Below are 19,672 nucleotides of genomic sequence, written 5' to 3' on the forward strand. Positions count from 1 at the left end.
TCGAGGCAAACGTTGATGACGCGCCAGTCGTGTGAGATTACAAAGACGTTTTCCCTAAAACTTTACCGGGTTTTCCCCAGACCGACAGCTTGAGTTTACGATCGAGTTAGAGCCTAGCGCCGTACCGACGTCGAAAGCGTCGTACAGAATGACCCCCACAGAGTTGCAAGAGTTAAAGCTGCAACTACAAGAACTTCTAGATATAGGTTTCTTTTCGACCCAGTGTTTCACCATGGGGAGCACCAGTTCTTTTTGTTAAAAAGAAGAATGGAAACTTGAGGCTGTGTATCGATTATCGAGAGTTGAATAAAGTAACGTTGAAGAATCAATATCCGTTACCCCGGATCGATGATCTGTTCGATCAACTACGAAGAGCAAGCACCTTTTTACAGATTGACTTGAGGATGGGATACTATCAGCTGAAAATACGATCGGAAGATATTTCCGAAGACGGCATCGCGTATGCAATATGGCATTACTATAAACTCAAAGATGTTTGGAAGAAATGCCTTTCGGTTTGACAAATGCACCAACTGTGTTCATGAATCACATGAACCGCATTTTTCGCGAATACCTAGACAAGTTCGTGATAGTCTTTATTGACGATATCCTGATTTACTCGAAGAGTAAACGAGAACGCAAAGAGCGTATGATGATCGTGTTAGAAAGATTACGAGCTGAAAAGCTTTAAGCGAGGTTAGCAAATGAAAGTTCTGGCCTGAAGAAGTCAATTTCCTCGGCCATATTGTTTCTGCGAGAGGAATTGAAGTAGACCCAGCAAAAGTTCAAGCCGTACAGGAGCGGAGATCGCCAACCACACCGCACGAGATTCACAGTTTTCTGAGATTAGCAGGGTATTATCGACGTTTTATTGAGGGCTTTTCAGAAATCGCTAAGCCATTGACGCACCTGCTAAAGAAAGAAGTCAAGTCCGTCAGACGGACGAATGTGAGCGAAGTTTTCAAGAGCTGAAAAAGAGGCTCACTATAGCCCCAGTGTTAGCTATTCCAGAAGCGGATTAAGAGTATGCAGTTTATATTGATGCATCGAAAAATGGTCCAAGATGTGCACTGATGCAAGAGTGAAGAGTTATAGCGTATGCTTAGCAACAACAGAGACCACACGAGATGAGTTATCTAACGCATGGTTTAGAATTAGCAGCCGTAGTGCTTGCTTTGAAGATCTGGAGACACCGTCTCTACATAGCACTGTGTGAGATATACACCGATCATAAAAGTCTAAAATAATTCTTGAGCAAAAAGATCTGAACATGCGATAAAGAAGATGATGAAAGTTAGTGCAGGATTACGATCGAGGAGCAAATTGTCACCCTGGAAAAAGGCTAACGTTGTAACCGACGCATTGAGCAGAAAGAAACAGGGAGAGTTAGGATTTCTCCTTACTCGAGAAGAGAACCCAATCAAGGAATTCGAGAAGATGAATTAGGAGGTAGAGATACCACCACCAACGACAGAAATAATAATTTCTGCACTGAGCATTACACCTGACTTACGATCGAGAATAGTCACAGCATAGAGAGTGGATGAGAAGATGGAAAGATTGCGAATAAAGATTCGAACCGAAAAAGTAGAGAATTATGAAGAGACGACAGATAATGCCTTTTTGTCTAAAAGAGAGTGTGTATACCCGATAAAGAAGAGTTGAGGAATGAGATTATGAGCGAAGCTCATGACACCCCTTACACCACACATGCGGGCAGTATAAAGATATGCCAAGACTGAAACGACGCTTTGATAGGAGAATAAGAAGCGAGAGAGGGCATCATTCGTAGAAGGATGTTTAACGTGTTAACATGTGAAGGCGCCACTTTGGCAACCTTATACAATTATACCTATTAGAGACTTCCACAATAGAAGTGAGACCACTTAGCCATGAATTATGGCATCGATTAGCAAAATCGAGAAAAGAAAACTCAACAATTGAGTAATTGTGAATAGATTCTGTTGATGATAGAAACGATGATTATGTGAGTTTTTCCCTATCTCGGGGAGCATGTTATTTTCGAGTTAACAAGAACTCAAACCGAGATATATAGGACCTTATGATGTATTGGAGTAAGTAGGCCATGTAGCCTATAAACTAGCGTTGCCTCCGAGCTTCACGAACGTCCATGACGTTTTCCATATTTTCTCAATTGAGAAAGTTCGTGTTTGATCCAAAACACGTCATCTATCAAGAAGAAGTGTCCCTGGAACCAGTTTTGAGCTACGAAGAGATAGACCTGATGCTATGCTGGACTGGAAGATCCAATAATTGAGGGACGAATCGATTCCTTTGATGAAAATCCAATGGAGATATTATAGTCAAGAAGAATCAACATGGGAAGTTGAAGAGAAGATGAAAGAGAAGTACCCAGAGCTTTTTCCCGAAGAAGAATAACTCAAATTTCGGGACGAAATTTTTTTTAAGGGGGGTAGGATGTAACACCCTGTACTTTTCCTCATGTTGTGAGATAGTGTCTAAACACTATTGAGAGTACTGAGATGTCGAATTACGAGACTACTTTTTTTTTTGAGCAGATAAGACAGATTGTCTTTTAAATAGAGATACGAGTGAATAAACTGATGATGGAATTAGAGTGATGAGATTTGAGAAATGAGTGGAGATAGAGATGCTGATTGATTTTGAGCTGAGATTTTATTTTATTTCCAACTACCGGGAATAGAGTTACCGGATACTGAATTGTTAGAGATTGACTGTCCTATTAAGAAAAATAGGAATACTGGGTTGGAAATAGAGTCGAGGAAGAAAGAGTGAGAAACCTTGATATATAGAGTCGGTCAGAGAGACGTCTAGGTTGTCTGTGTTGCCGACTGTTTTGATGTGACGTTATGAGAATCTACGTGAGTGATTGATATGTGATTTTTTTTGTGACGTGTGTCAATATGACCATATTATTATGATTTTTATTTGAGACCTTAGCACTTGGAATTTTTATTAAGTTTGCAAAGCGAGTACAGTTTATTTTTACCGGGAAATCAAATGATGCCGGTTTATGGAAAATTTTTCCAAGCATATATTTTTTTTTTAAATGATTTTTCCCACGAAGAGGAATATTATAATTGAGTGAGTGCACTAATATTAGTGCTATAATTATTTTATTTTGGTCACATGAATAATTATACTATGGTATTTTATTAATGAGTGACTTTACCATAGTTTTGTGATTTTATTTGATCACCTTTCACACACTTTATTTAATTACCCATACCATATGTTATATGCCTTAAATGACTAAGTATAGAAATTGAGAGAGTAGAGATTGAGAGTATATTATGGAGAGTGTAGAGATTAGAGTGAGAGAGAGATTAGAGAGAGAAAGATCATCCATTAATTAGCAAATATTTTCTAAGATTTGCAAATCTCCTTTAAAGATCACAAGATCAAATTCAATCTTGCAAAGCCAAATCTCTCTCTCCCTCACTAAAATTTTCGGCCATCTCTCTCTCCCTCACTTGAATTTTCGCCCAACACACACATACACTCATCTTCTTCATCTCTAATTTCCACCATTTTCCTCCATTGATGGAAACCTTCGAAGCTTCCTAAAATATCACCAAACACTTCAAATCACTCTAATATCCTCCATAAACATATTCTATCCACTTTTAATCAAGAGAATCCTTGAAGAAGAAGCTCCAAAGTAGAGTGAGAAAGTGAGAATTTTGGTGAGAACTTGGGTAAGTGGCCATGTTTTTCTATAATTCTTGTTTGAAGGATGTTGTGTGAGTGTATTCTTGAAAGATGAAGCAAGAAAATCACCCCTCCCTATTTTCCTTAATTTTCGAAAAAAAGGGGTCTTCACCCCTTCAAAAAATTTTCTTTTTCTTTTCTTGATTTGGGGTGAAAAATGAGAGTTATGTGATGTGTATTGATGTTTGATATATGTTGTAAAATATGTGTCATGAGATGTGAAACTTTGATGGAAGTTAGTTTACCCAAAAATGGGAAATTTTGAGTCAATGAGTTAAATGATGAATTGATGATGTAAATGAGTCTATGAGGTGTATATGATGATGATTGATGGATTAAATTGAGTATATGATGTCAAATGATGATTTTGATATGAGTTAGTTTACTAAAATTTGGGTTATGTGTATATATGCCCTTATATGTAAATTGATGGTATAATTATGTGAGTTTATATGATTAAAATTGATAGATATATGATGAGATTGAAGATCCATGTGAGTTTATAAAATTTCAAAGAGTTAGTTTAATAAAAATTGGACTTTCTTGTCTATGTGTTTAATAAGTGATTTGGCTTAAGATATGTGTGATTGAGCATGATGTTAGTGTATAATTATGTTTGATTAAGTCTTTTGTAGGCTAAGTAAAATTTTGACTTGAGTTAGTTTATGAGAGTTTTTGAGTTTTCATATTTTGAGAAGTCAATAGTTGATAAAATGTGGTCTATTTTGATCTATGACCATTAGGTGAAAGTTGTCATGCTTTTGTTGAGAATTTTATTTTGATATATGAGTTTTTCACTAGAGTTAGTTTATATGATAAAAAGGGAAATATATGTGTAAAATGAGTTACATGATGTATGAAGTCAATAATGAATGATTGAGTGTTTTTGAGCATGAGATTGAGAAGAGGATTTACTTGATACGTTTGTAGAAACGTTTTCCTTGAGATTTGAGTAAGATGTAAAAGAGGAGAGTTAATTTGAGTATGATGAGTATTTTAAATGTTTTTGAATGTTTTTGAGTGTTGTATGTGTTTAAAATGAGCTTTGATTGGTTTTCTTTGAAGGAATGTTGAATTGAGCATTTAAGAGATTGAGATGAGTTTTTGGTGATTTTTCGTAGGCTACTGACCTACTGTGATCGACGGGTTGTCGATGTCTAATGGCTTTGAAAATTTTACAGCATGTCCCTACATGAGTCTTAAGCATACCGGTAAAGTTTCAAGTCCTTTGGACGTGATTTACTATTTTTATAAAATGCAAAACCAAATCTGCACATTTCTACCGGGAATTTCAGAGAACAGGGGACAAAGTCATTCATTTCAGTAGCTTCCTGTGTGATCTAGCTTTCCAAATTTTTATGGTAACAAACTTACTGTCTGGGCTAGATATACACCAAAGTTGAGCTCAGTTTGACAACGTTTACTATTTTTCAAAAATCAATGTTTCCGATTGCTCAAAACTGCCGAATATGGTAGACCGTGGTAAAAACGCCATATCTCCCAAACCACTTGGAGTTTCTGACTCTACTTTTTTTAAATGAAACTAGACTCAAATACCTTTCTTTTGGTATGGTTCTGGAGTCCAGGGGATGTCGGAGTCAGAACGTGTTAAATTTTGAAGTTGAGTCAGTGGAAAAACAGAGCATGTTTTGTTGATGTTTGATTGTATTCTCTTATGTGCCTTATGTGATGGTGTTGCCTAAGTGTTTGAATGAGATTAGACGAGTCTTATATGAGAGATGAATCGAGACTTAGAACCATGATTTTCTTGAACCCTATCCTTGGACTTAAGGATTTGAAATGAGTGAAGAGTTTATGTAGAGTTGATTAAGAGATAGAATATAAGATAGAACATGAGTTAAGGCATGAGATTTTGCCAATGAGTTTCTAATCGAGATTCATTTTCTGACATGAACCTTCGATGATGACGATGATCCCTGAAGACACAAGCAGAGCAAGGAAGTAAGTAACTCCGCTTTGACGGGAGTTTTTGAGTAAGGTCTTCAGGTGGGCAATATTTTGAGTATATGTTTATCATATGAGCTTTCTAAAATGATGTTATGATGTTATGAGCTTATCAAATGAATTGAGATAAATGATGTTTGAGAACTGTTTGACTTGCCAATTTTGATGTTGAGCTTGTATGTTACCCTCTACTGATGAGATGAGATGAGATGAATTGAGTCCTGCCACAAGCAGGGATTTTGTGCACAGAGGTGACTGTGAGCCGTCTTCGGGTCGGCCGGTCACGGTACTTGAGAGGGAGGCCTACTTCTCAGTACCTTTGATGATGAGTAGTGGATGTGGTACATACATGATGAATGTTTAAACTGCGCAGTTACTTATTTATGATGTTGATTATGAAAACTGCATGCACAGATTCATTGATACTAACTTTATTTTCTGTGTATTGCTGAGATGTGGCAAGCTTCAAACTTATAGCTCTAAGAGCGCCTTTCTTGTTTTTCGGCGTTTGCCCACTGAGTATTATATACTCACGCCCTGCATGTATTTCTAAATGTGCAGGCTAAGCGAGGAGTGAGATTGGTCTGGTGCTGGTGGGGGATCGTTAGATGACGTATTTACTTTATCGTATTTCATTTTTTTTTTATCGATAAAGTCTTGATGTGAAGTTACTTTGAATATGAATCAAGTAATATACTCACGGTTATGTGTCTCCATACATGTAACCGGTTCGCCTTTTGCTGCGATACTCTGCATATTATGTTTCCTTATGAAAAATAAGCTATACCTGTTTTGTTTTTGTTCGTGAAATTCCTGATAATTAAAAAGTTATAACGACGTTGACGATTTTACCCTTGGGTTCAATTAATAATATTTTCCTTAGCATGCTTTGATGTGAGCTTCCGCATGACGTTCACCTAGTTCTTCTTATCTTTTATTCTTTAAAAATAGTCGTATCGATACTCGTACCCCGCTATTACTAGTGTCGGGTTTTCGGGCTGCGACATCAAGCCCACGAGCCGGCTCGTCATTCTGTTGATCTGGGAAAGCGTCCAATACCACATACTTCTTCATCGTCGAGCGGATCTCAGCCAATATCCAGTCCCAGCGAGGGTGAGGTGGACCGTAAATGGGTCAAGACGACGATCCGTAAGGAGATGAAGAAGTTCTTTAACAAATTATACGATAAACTGCAGGGCAAGGGCAAAAAGGATAAGGGCAAGAGCAAATAGGCTCGAAGGTCTGAATCCCCTGATCATTACCAGCGACGGTCTCCTCCAAAGAACAGAGCCGGTCCCAGCGCTTCAGGTCCCCACGATTCAGGTCCCTGCGACGACGATTATAACGAGCAGTGGAAGGACATTATAAAGGATCAGGGTTACTGCACACCGGCTATGCAGAGCTTTGACTGGTCGACCTTTGTCTACCCTCATGGCTATTCCCCATTCCTGCGACCGGAGTATAGGACAGAGCAGCCGATATACTTTGCTGAGCCGCTCATTACTGTTGCACCTTATGAGTGGGGACAATCTAGTTCATCAGGGTCGGCTCAGACAGAGGAGCCTGAGTCACAAGAGCGTCGTTTGAGTGTGACGGAAGAAGCGCCACAAGCAGAGCAGCCACCTCGTCGCAGTCGGAGGCAGAGACGTCCGTCTACATTTCGGAGTTCGCCTTGGGTTAATAGCCCAGTTCCACGTCCAGTGACACAACACTGCAACGACATATATGAGAAGTGGATAAATACTTGTAAAGGTGGTAAGGGTCGTGCGGTGTGTCAGGGCCAGTGGTGGTTTGCGGGTGTATGACGACTTCGAGCGGGTGGAGAATCCCATTAAGGAATTCCAACTGGGGTAAATAATCTATTGATTTTAACTTTGTTAAATTATTTTGTACTAACCTACTAATTTTAACTTTGTTGTAGGACATTGACTTGTACTTTTTGACATTGAGACATAGGCTTGCCAGTTGCGGGGATTTACTTGATGAAGTAAATATGAACAACACAGTCATAGTGGACACGGATTGGTTTATAAGTAAACTTTCATTATTTATATGTTTTCATTGGTGCGGATATAAATTATTCATTATTTGTTTGATTTGTATATATACCTGAAGGGCGAGTGGGAAGCTTTATTGGCCAAGTATGAAGCAAGTGAATTTTCTGCCAATGAGTGGCATATATTGACGCATACCGGAATAGCTGACGGTTGGAAGCCTCACATAGACTGGATCTCCGCTGTACGTGGAAAAGCACTTCCAGACCATGAACTCGCTCCTGGTCAAACGATTGGATGGATGAATGCCTCACAGGTAATGATTAAAGATACATTAGATGATTATTTGTGATTTATCGTTGTTTTAAACCAATTCATTGTGGTTTGTCATAGGTTCTCATGCCAGTTATTATTGACAATCATTTTATCGCCTGTCGTATTCGGTTGGGCGAAGCCGTTTGCGAGGTGTATGAACCAGTAGCGCACAATCTTAATGAAGAGTGGCGAAATTTTTGAATGACGCAACTACTACCTATTCTGAGATTGTTGCCACATGTCCTTTAGTTGTCGATGTGGCTAGACCACACATCCGTTGATTCGACAGTGGCAAAGGACAAGTGGCCAATTATGACGGCGGTGTTTCCTCCACTAGATGATAAGTTTCAGCAGCAAGACGCTGTCAGCTGCGGGCCTTTCATCTGCATGTATGCAGAACGACTGATATCTGGCTCTCCATCCATTGAGTGGGGTAATAGAAACGTGATGGCATATAGGAGCAAGATCGCTAGAGCTATATTTGGATTGTGTGAAATTGCAAATAGTAGATTCAATAGACTTGGTTTTGTTTAGTGTTGTATATTATTATATTCATGTGTGGTTTTTTTAGTTAATCAACGAACTTTATTTCCAGTTAATCATTTCATATTATCGAATAATAAGATAATTCAATCAATAACATTAACTGTTACAACACACAAATACAAACCACTACTCCCTGGTCTCAGTCGCCCTGCCAGCGCACGTTCTCTTGGTGTGTCCTTCTTCATGGCAGATGCTGCACTTCTTTGGTTTACGACGCCTGATACTAGAAGACTCCTCTGCTTGTGTGTTGTTACCTTCACCACCACCTCGATGTCTACTTTCTTTTGGGCGCCCCGATTGTCTAGTGACAATCAGAGGTAATACAACACTCTCAGCGATGTACTCGGGAATCAACCACTGGTGTCTCGGTGGTAGATGATTAACTTCGCCAGAGTAACAATCGATAAGAAATTCATTCGTGTAGTAATCGTCTACATACTCCGCGATCGTATCACTTGCCTCACTATAAAAACAACATCCGGCAATAATCAATATAACAAACATTAGAACATATTTACATTTACATGAACCCACCAAGGAAATAATGTTCGTACCTTATTGCAGCGATTGAATGAGAACAGGGCAGTTGGTCTAGCTGAAATGCTCGACATTCGCATTTTTTCTTCTCCAGATGCACTTTAAAGCTTCTGTCACCAGTTTGCACCTTATACTTCCGGCCACTCAACCTTTGTGCAGTGTATCGACGACTTTTTTGGACTTCAATAGCTACCCTTTTACCGGCCTCAGCAGACAAGGGTTCATCGCTTTGTTGTGCAGCTCTTAGTCGCTCGCTGAACCATTTCTCAATAACAAGTCTGATTGCCTCTAACATTGAGCAGATAGGAAGTCTTCTTGCCCACAACAATCTCGCATTAAAAGTTTCAGCAGCATTTGATGTCATAAAACTGTACCGTCGCACAGGCATAGGACACATCGAACGAGCCCACTTTTCTGACCCAATCCCCATTTGTTTTTCGTACGCGGCTCTCTTCATAACCTTTAAGGCGTTCATAGCCCTAGTGAAGTCAGATTTCTCGTACGCAAATACAGCTTGTCGATACAACTCTACCACGGCCTTACCGTAATGCTTCAGGTTATTTTGCAAATGGTAGTAGCATAGGCCGTGGGTGGCATTTGGTAACTCATTCCTGATAGCATTGGTAATGGAGATATGTTGATCAGAGACAATCAAAAGTGGATTGGCTTGCCCATAAACACGTCGAATGCGCGACATGAAAAATACATCCACGATTCATCGTTCTCTTTCGGGCCAACATCATACGCGAGCGGGAATAAACTCTCGTTGCCGTCCTTGGTCACTGCAACAAACAGAATACCCCTATTCTTGCCCTTCAAGTGTGTGCCGTCGACTACAATCACTGGCCGTAAGTTGAACATGAAACAACTAACCGAAGCTGTAAGAGCAACAAATAAGTGTTTGAATCGGCCATCGGGGTCAACTTCCCACTCCACCAACGAACCGGGATTGGATTGTCTCAACATGTATAAATACTTAGGCAGCATCTTGAAGGATTGATCATGTCGACCATAAACCATCTCAGTCGCTCGATTACGGGCTCGCAATGCAACAACGTACTTGATGTGTACACCAAACTCACGTTGCAGCTCCAGCTTGATGGCCTTCGGCTTCAAGATCTCACAATCGTCATGTATTTTCTGTGCCAAATATGCTGCAACGACTTTTGCGAGGGCCTTTATTCGCTTTACGCGCCCTAGATCACCGTCGCATGAGTGCTCATTGGTAAACTTATACACACCCCAAATGGATCCATCTTGAGACGATGCACTGAGCTTGAAGGGGCACTTATCTAAATGCTTGCATTTGAAGTAAATTCGTCTGTTGTCTGATTTGGTGATAGAATATTCCTTGCCCTGTTCCATGTTCCATAGACCGATTGCAACGATCAGATCATCTTTGCTATTAAAATAAGAATTCTTTGACAGCTCCCGAGGTAGAAGCTGATAATCTTCAATATCCACAAGTGACGCTGCAGCGTCCAACGGGATAACCAGAACTAACCAATTAGTTAGTTCATCTGCTCCAGCAACCTATTTATCCTCATCGTCATCGATCTGCAAATTCTACCAACCTGCATATTCAATCCCCGCGCTTCTCAAGTTCTCTGGCTCCGACAAGTCTTCAGAGACGCTTGTATCAGTCTCGGCTTCAAACGATGGAACATATTCTTCATCTACATTATCATCATTCTCCACAAACTAAGACTCGTCTGTATATTGATTATCAGCTGGACCCCAATAATGCTCAGTTGTTTGGTGGTAGTAAACATTCGGATTTGGCTCATCCCATGAAGGCCAATTCATTGACTAATGATTACCCCAAGTGATCGACGGTTCAACAATTTCTTGCGCTGGTGAATCTCCGGCTGATAAGTCTAAATAAGCATATCTTTGGATTGCTTCCAATCCGTCCCCACCTTCGAATATTGCATTAGATTCACCTCCATATGCGGAAAATTGAGGGAGATCGAACGAAGGAATATACACTCCTCCACTAGACTCGTCTTCGACAACATAAATCTCAGGAAAATGTGGCTGGGACACCAACAACTGAAGCAAATCATTGTCATCGGCAAGAAGATTTTTACTGTAGACCCTATCATTTAATCTCTTCGTCAAATAATACAAGCTGTAATTAGTGCTCAATGAATTCTCCAACATCAGGTGATTTATCATGTACAACGTAGTAGCCATGGTGTCTCCAAAAATATGCAAACCCTTAGAAGAGCCGCCGATGGACTCATAACCATTGAAGGCACCTCCATAATTGACCACAAAGTATCTCCCATATTCATTCATCTACAGAAAAAAATAATAAATAAATAAATAAATATATGATGTAAAGGGAATGAAATGTAAAAAAACAACATATAACATGTTAATACGCTCGAAAAATATATGTCCGTCCGGGGAAGTTTCCGAGGAAATGTGTCCGGTCGTGTATTACATAATCTATAATGACACACGGCCAGACACATTTTCAGGGACACTTGTCCGAGCGGACACATTGTTTTCGAGCATGTTAACATGAGTTATGTAGCAATATATATGTATATAACTAAAATTTAAGTAATAATTACTAATTAATACTTTAAAATATGATAGAATGTGCTCTAATTCACTTTAAATTTGGAATGAAATGTAAAAATACAACATATAACATGTAGTACGCTCGAAAAACATCTGTCCGTCCGGAAACGTTTTCGAGGAAATGTGTCCGGTCGTGTATTACATAATATGTAATGACACACGGCCGGACACATTTTCAGGGACAGTTGTTCGGGCGGATACATGATTTTCGAGCATGTTAACATGAATTATGTAGCAATATATGTATATAACTAAAATGTAAGTAATAATTACTAATTAATACTTTAAAACACTAGTGTGCAACCCGTCGAAATTCGACGGGAAATTATTTTAAATTATTATATAAATTATTTATAAATTTATTTAATTTAAGATAATATAGTTGAAATTATATTAATTTGAATCATATTCCTCAATTAAATGTTAACCTTTTGTTAGAATAATAAATATTCTTTTTATGTAGATTTTTATCTAATAATATTTTGAAAAATGTATAGTTATTGAAAATTTTATTTCATCTGAGCATCATCTCGTCTGAACCTTGTAGGATCATATCATAATCTAAATTTCGGAAGACGACAACTAACGTTTGAACATCTGACTTTTGAATATCATCTCGTCTAGACCTTAAAATACAAAAAATGAACTTTTATGCGTCAAGTTTTTTTAACATCACTATCTGGAGCTTTAAAAATCAAAGTTGACTTGTGAGATTGTATGATTTGGAGCTTCAAACATCATAACTAACTTGTAAATATCATTTTGTATGGAACTTGAAAAAATCTTGACAAACTTTTATGCATTATTGTTGGGAAACTTGTGGAATATCCTAACCCTTGTTTTGATGATACCAAAATTCATAGGACTTAAATGTAATAGACTAGAATCGTTTTGAACTCAAGTGTTAGAGTTCGTTTCTAGTATAGTTGCGGTGTCGAAGACTGAAGACTGAAGAATGAAGACTGAAGACTGAAGACTGGAGTTACCAACTGAAGTATCAGTTGAAGAATCAGTTGAAGACTGATTATTTAATGCGCGCCATAGACTGGTACTAAAGTCAAGTATCAGTTGAACATTCCTCCTAGGACTGATCTTCCAATGTTCAGAGGAAGCCACGTACGCTCAAGTACAGCCGCATTAAATGCAGAGATATCTCAATATCTTATCTCTGCAGAGGTCATTCCTATCTGGTGGCTACTTTTCAGAGATGTCACATCTCCTATCCTTCAAAGAGAGCCGTTTGCACACAGACAAGGAACCTCGAAGATTGAAACCTCAGCCCAAATTCAAATTGCTCTCCAACGGAAGAAATCTTGAAGACGATTTACGCCAACGGATCTATTCAAGAGTTCTCCTATAAATAGCGCTCGAGGATCATTTCAATCTTCACCGATTCAACGACATAAGCTGAAGCTCTGCCGAAATAGCTACTCAGCCTAAAGCTTAACCGCTCAAAGCTTGAATCGAAGAAGAGAATTACAAAGCCAAAATCAGTCACTGCTGATTACATACATTCTCTTAGACCCTAGGCATATATTCTGTGTACCCAGAAGCCAAAGGTCAAACTTGCTTCAAAGAACTTGTTCTTTGTAAGTATAGTTGGCACTCGTTTAAACCTCTCCCCCATAAGAGTGTTTGAGTGACTCGGAGATTCAGGAAGGTACTCTGAACTCTGAAAGGGAAGTCTGAGCACGAGGTGTGCTTAGCAGGGAAACCCTACGTGAGTTGTGTAGGTGCTGAAATCCTATACGAGGTGTGTAGGTGGGGAAACCCTACGCGAGGTGTGTAGGTGCTGAAGAGAGTTTATCTTCAGTTTACGGTTTGCAGTGCACCAGGCAAGCACTTGCGGAGTGGATTGTTGGTCTGATCAACCAGCCGTGGATGTAGGAAAGAGTTTTTCCGAACCACGTAAAAGTCTCTGTGTTATTTACAGCTTTCAGTTTTAGATTCTTAACTGTGCTATTTCAATTGATAAAACTGAACACTGACTAACAGCTAGAGAAACCCTAATCCAACTATCTGCTCCACCGAGGCTATTCAAAACTAAGTTTAATTTTCGCTGCGTATGATATCAATCTGACTCACTATCCTCTGATAGTAAGGAAGAGAGATATCATCTTTATCTTTGCAAACACGACTGAAGCTCTTACGTGGATCAGTTAAGTTCCAGTGACTTAACTGATAACTCTTTACTGAAGAGCTTTCAGTATCAGTCGTCAACCCTGTTGGTCAATACTAATTTCGGTTAAACAGGTGTCTGGTTTGCATGAAAAGTTTCTTTTCTATCTCTGACTGAGATCCCTTTGATTGAGGTTGGTAGATAGATTAAAAATAGCCCATAGGTGTATTCCCCCCCCCCCCCCCTCATACACCTATTCGAGACCCCCCGGACCTAACAATTGGTATCAGAGCAAGTTGTTCGCAAGAACTATCTGTCTCTGACTAGTTCCTACTTGAACTAGATCCTTCCTTAAAGGTCTCGAAGAAGTTTTACTCTTTCTTATTTTTGTGCTTGCTTTTTGCTCTATCTGCTGTTATCTGTTCTCTCTTTTTTGATGGAGACTAACCACAGGAGATTATCTTCTCTGCCTATGTTTAGTATTGAAAAATACGACATATGGAAGTTTCGGCTTGAAAGTTTCCTCACCGCCCAACATTGCAGAATGTGGGAAGTCATCACCAGCGGTCCGATCATCATCACCGAAACTGTAAAAAGGGTTCCTAATGACATCCATCAGGAACCTTACGATGAGGACCAGCCCAAGTCAAAGACAGACTTCACCACAGAAGAAAGGAAGCAAGATGAGTTAGACAACCTCGCCAAAAGCATCATCTCCGGCACCGTTCCTGACAAGCATGTCATGAAGATCATCAAGTGCAGAACAGCAAAGGAGATGTGGGACATTCTGAAAAGAATGTGCGTAGGTTCTGAGGAAATCAAGGAGAATAAGCTTTCCATAGCTTGCCAGAAATTCGACTCCTTCCACATGCACAAGAATGAATCTGTCGAGGAAATGGAACAAAGATTCAATCTTATATTGAATGAAGTTCAATCCATTTCCAAAGACAAATACACTCAACGAGAAATCAACCTGAAGATTCTTCGAGCACTGCCACGTGGAGAATGGCAGATCTACTCAGTCGCTCATCAGCATAAGCCAGGATTCAGTCAGCTCCCGACAAACAAGCTTTTCTCCGATCTCATGGCAAATGAGTTCGACCTTCTGAGAAATCTTGGTAACAAGAAGGCTGGAGGATCAGACGAAGATGGTCCATCAACCTCAAGAGGAGTTGCACTGAAGGCCTCGACCAGAGAAGGCAAGAAGCAGATCAAGGAGCCAACGGAACTCAACCCTGAGGGCTTCTTCAGTCAATATGCCCTATTGACTGACAGATTCAACAAGATGGAGTCCAAGTTCCGGAAGTACAAAAGGTTCCACAAGCAGCACTACAAGGGAAAAGAAAGAGAAGGGGACTCCAAACATTCCACCGATCGAAGCGGAGAAAGGAAGTCAGCCGCTTACGACATCAAAGAATTGGAATGTTTTGGATGTAGAAAGAAAGGGCACTTTCGACATGAATGCCCTGAATTGACTCCAGCTGAGCGTAGGGAACTGAAAGCGAAGAAAGATCGCAGAACTTCGAAGAAAAAAGCGATGGTTGCTGATGATGCTGATTCTTCCAACGACACATCAGAATCATCCGACTACGACAGTTCCAGCTCAGATGATGAGAGCCGAGCCCTGATGGCCAACGAATCAGAAAGTGTAGCCGACAACAGCTACGACAATGGAATGAATGGCCCAGAGGTAAAATCTCTCACAAAAACTCTATATACTGATAACTTCCTGATGCTTTCAGGAGACCACTCAGAATCTGGAGATAGCTCATCCGTTGAAACTGACGAGTTTGATCAGCTCCTGACTGATCACTGTCAGCTGAGGAAAATGTTCGAAGATCTTCTCAAGCAGAATCAGAAAATGGATAAGGAGATCAATGATGAACGAGCTAAACATCAGACAATCATCTACTTTCCGGATGAAACTTGTCTTGATCAGCTAATCATGGAGAACAGCCGACTGGAAGAAGAGCTCAGAGTCTCCAATTCAGAATGTGAAAGAGCATCTCATGAAATCAAGAGGCTCAATCACAAGCTGGAAGAAACAGTCAAGAACTGCATGATGCAGTCTCCCATGATGAGCAACTTTCCATCGAAAGGACTGGTCAACAACATCGGAGGAAAGGTTGTAGCTGCCAAAGGAAAGAAGATCATGATCATCTCTAAGAATGATCCTTCTGAAATCACAACCTCAGAAGAATCAAGAGACCATGATATGGATGAAGTTCACAAGCGCAGACTGATGGCCAGATCAAATGTTCCACCTCCACGAAGCTACAGACGAGCTAAGGAGGCTCCCAACCAGATCACCTTATTGAAAAGGCTGGAAAGCAGATTTCAGTCAAAGATCCCGGAAGGAACATTAGGAGCTAAGAAGAATCTTCCTCATCAAACCAGGGGGAAGAAAGGCCACATCAGTCAGAAACTGACATCCTCAGTTCAGTTTCAGAAGGAACAACATCCATGGAGATCAAGCAATGCTGAGTCCAGTCGAGCCATGCCAATTCCTCGACGACATGCCACTGGACGTCAGACAAATCTCCATAAGTCTGCAAAGACTAAAGTATCTCAAGGAAGATACTTCGCCGAGCAAAGAAGACCTCAACCACTCATCAGACAGAACTGCTACAAGAGTGAGGCCTTCAAAAGGATTTCTCAACAGAAGAATGCTCACGTGCCACCTGAAGCGCCAACGACATCGATCAGACATCCAACAAAGCGCAAAAGATCAGCCAGACCAATTCTGAAGCAGATTTGGGTTCCAAAGGGAACTCAAACTAACATTGAAGGACCCAAAGTTTGATTGGGTGCCTGAAGCAACTCTTCCTTGCAGGTCAATGTCAGGAAACATAAAAAGAAGGAAGAGGCCAAAGCTTCAATCAGAACGTGGTATCTGGACAGTGGCTGTTCGAAGCATATGACGGGTTACAAAGAATATCTATCCCAGTATGTTGAGAAAGCTGGATCCAAAGTTGCATTCGGAGACAACTCAATTGGAGAAACAAAAGGCTACGGTGTGCTCAACATGGGTAACGCCAGTATCAGTAATGTTAGCTTTGTTTCTGGTCTTAAACATAATCTGTTGTCTGTGAGTCAATTTTGTGACAGTGGTTTCACAGTGAAAATCAAAAAGGATGAATTCACTGTTAGATTATCAGAAGAAGGTGGTTCTGAAGGGATTCAGACAAGGGAGTCTCTACGTCGTTTCTTGGGAAGACAACCCACCAGAAACGTGCTTCATCAGCAAGAGCAGCTCGGAGCTCAATTGGCTATGGCACAAGAGACTCAACCATCTCAACTTCAAGACGATCAACAAACTTGCTAAACATCAACTGGTAGAAGGTCTTCCTTCTATTGTATTCCAGAAGAAGCAATAATGTGAAGCATGCCTCAGAGGAAAGCAGACGCGGACGTCATTCAAGTCAAAGACAGGACACTCCTCTGGAAGGATTCTGCATCTACTTCACATGGATCTGTTTGGCCCGATCACTCCAAGAAGCTACAACGGTAGGAAGTTGTGGATGATTATTCACGATATACTTGGGTTATCTTTCTCTTCAAAAAGAAGGAGACACTGGAGGAACTGCCAAAGCTGCTGAGAAGACTGAGCGTTGAAAATGAAGTCAACATCATCAGCATTAGATCAGATCGTGGGACTGAATTCCTCAATATTGTCATTCGTGAGTATTGTGATGAACAAGGAATCAGTCATCAAACTTCTGCAGCAAGAACTCCACAGCAGAATGGAGTTGCAGAAAGAAGAAACCGGTCTCTAAAGGAAGCAGCCAGGACGATGCTAGCCGAGTCAAAACTCCCCTTGAAGTTTTGGGCCGAAGCAGTCAACAACGCATGTTACACGCAGAATCGCTCCTTCCTCACTCAAAGACATGGAAGAACTCCATACGAGTTATGGAAGAACAGAAAGCCATCGATTGCCTACTTTCATGCTTTCGGTTCTAAGTGTTTCATACACAACAATGATAAGAAGAGGTTGAACACCTTCGATAGCAAGGCTGATCCAGGAGTCTTCCTTGGATACTCTGGAACAGAACGTTCAAGCAAAGCCTATCGAGTGTTCAATACTCAAACTCTTTGTGTAGAAGAAACACCTCATGTGATCTTTGACGAGTCTACAGATGGTTTCAGGGAACAAGATGCTGAAAAGGGTGTTCAGATCACTGAAGGTTCCAAAGCTGAAATCCACACTGTCGAGCCCTCTACTGTCTTGGTGTGGGGACCTGGCAAAGATGAAGATACTGAGATGCTTCAGTATCAGAAGTTCAACCAACGGTCTGAAGTCCAGACTGGAGCCAATACAGATGGCATCAGTCAAGGGGGAACTCCAGTTGCTGAAGTTCAAGTTGAACGCGCAGAAGCCGCCCCAGCTCAACTCACCCCTGCTCCAGAAGGTGCTCAACATCCCAGAGCTATTCTGACCGAAGAAGCTCCACCATCCCCTGAAGAGATCAAGAAGTATCGAAGATGGTTTGAACTCCACTCTAAGGAGAACATCATTGGAGAACCATCAGATGGCGTCAAGACTCGGAGATCAATGTGCAACCTCGTCTTCGACATCAACCAGAACTGCATCAACGAAGATAAGAATTTCAGCTGTTTCTTATCAACTACAGAGCCCAAGGATATTGAAGAAGCTCTGAAGTCCACTGAATGGGTCATCGCAATGCTAGAGGAACTCAATGAATTCAACCGGAATTTAGTTTGGGAGCTTGTGGATCGACCAGACGATGCAAAGGTGATTGGCTTGAAATGGATTTTCAAGAACAAGGAAGACAAAGAAGGAAACGTTGTGAGAAACAAAGCAAGGCTTGTGGCTAAAGGATACAGTCAAGAAGAAGGAATCAACTACGACGAGACATTCGCTCCAGTTGCCAGATTGGAAGCAGTCAGACTCTTCTTAGCCTTCGCAGCTCACAAAGGTTTCAAGGTACACCAAATGGATGTCAAGTGTGCATTTCTTAATGGAGTGCTCACAGATGAAGTCTATGTAGAACAACCTCCTGGATTTGAGGTTGCTGGACCAGAAAAGGTGTACAAGCTGAAGAAAGCGCTCTATGGGTTGAAGCAAGCACCAAGAGCGTAGTATGATACTCTCTCTGAGTATCTGATTGAACAAGGCTTCAAAAAGGGATCTGTGGACAGAACTTTGTTCACTCTCAAAGAAGGAGAAGATCTCTTGCTTGTTCAAATTTATGTCGATGACATAATCTTCGGATCCAAATCCGAACGCATGTGCAATAAGTTTGCTGACATCATGACGAACAAATTCCAAATGTCCATGATGGGAGAAATGAATTTCTTTCTCGGATTGCAAGTCAAGCAGACCAAAGAAGGAATACTGATCAGCCAGTCCAAGTATGCCAAGGAGCTGATAGCTAAGTTCGGTATTCAGCACATGAAATCAGTCAAGATCCCAATGAACACAAACTGGAAAGTTGATTCAGGTTCAGAAGGAAGCTCTGTCTCTTCGAAGAAGTACAGAGAAATCATTGGATCTTTGTTGTATTTGACTGCGAGCAGACCAGATATCGCATTTGCAGTCGGGGTTTGTGCAAGATATCAATCAGATCCTAAGAAAGCTCATTTGGATGCAGCTAAGCGGATTCTGAGATATCTCAAGGGCACACCCAATTTAGGATTGTGGTACCCAGCAGACGACGACATCAAGCTCACCGGTTTTTCAGACTCCGACTTCGGTGGATGCAAGCTTGATCGCAAGTCAACCTCCGGAACATGTCAATTCCTAGGCAACAAGCTCATCTCTTGGTTTTCAAAGAAGCAGACTTCAGTCGCTACCTCTACAACTGAAGCTGAATATGTTGCTGCCGGAAGCTGCTGCTCACAAATCCTGTGGTTAGTCCATCAACTAAAG

The 19,672-nt window shown here is 40.7% G+C and overlaps 1 protein-coding gene and 1 long non-coding RNA gene across 2 annotated transcripts; one reads left to right on the forward strand and one right to left on the reverse strand.

Moving 5' to 3' along the window:
• The first annotated feature begins 3,299 nt into the window (after positions 1-3,299).
• LOC131006524 (uncharacterized) lies at positions 3,300-6,479 on the forward strand. The gene is made up of 3 exons (XR_009095571.1): positions 3,300-3,701; positions 5,658-5,721; positions 6,241-6,479. It is a non-coding gene; the product is annotated as an uncharacterized LOC131006524 (long non-coding RNA).
• Positions 6,480-8,660: 2,181 nt separating this feature from the next.
• Positions 8,661-11,267, reverse strand: LOC131015975 (uncharacterized). Its single transcript, XM_057944535.1, has 5 exons — positions 10,892-11,267; positions 10,646-10,747; positions 9,778-10,543; positions 9,089-9,682; positions 8,661-8,997 (listed from the first exon to the last, which is right to left on the reverse strand). Exons 1-5 carry the CDS (start codon positions 11,265-11,267, stop codon positions 8,661-8,663), a joined length of 2,175 nt encoding a protein of 724 aa, XP_057800518.1.
• Between the last annotated feature and the right edge of the window lie 8,405 nt (positions 11,268-19,672).

The sequence above is a fragment of the Salvia miltiorrhiza genome, chromosome 1 (assembly GCF_028751815.1).
Source record: "Salvia miltiorrhiza cultivar Shanhuang (shh) chromosome 1, IMPLAD_Smil_shh, whole genome shotgun sequence".
In the NCBI taxonomy this organism is placed as follows: domain Eukaryota; kingdom Viridiplantae; phylum Streptophyta; class Magnoliopsida; order Lamiales; family Lamiaceae; genus Salvia; species Salvia miltiorrhiza.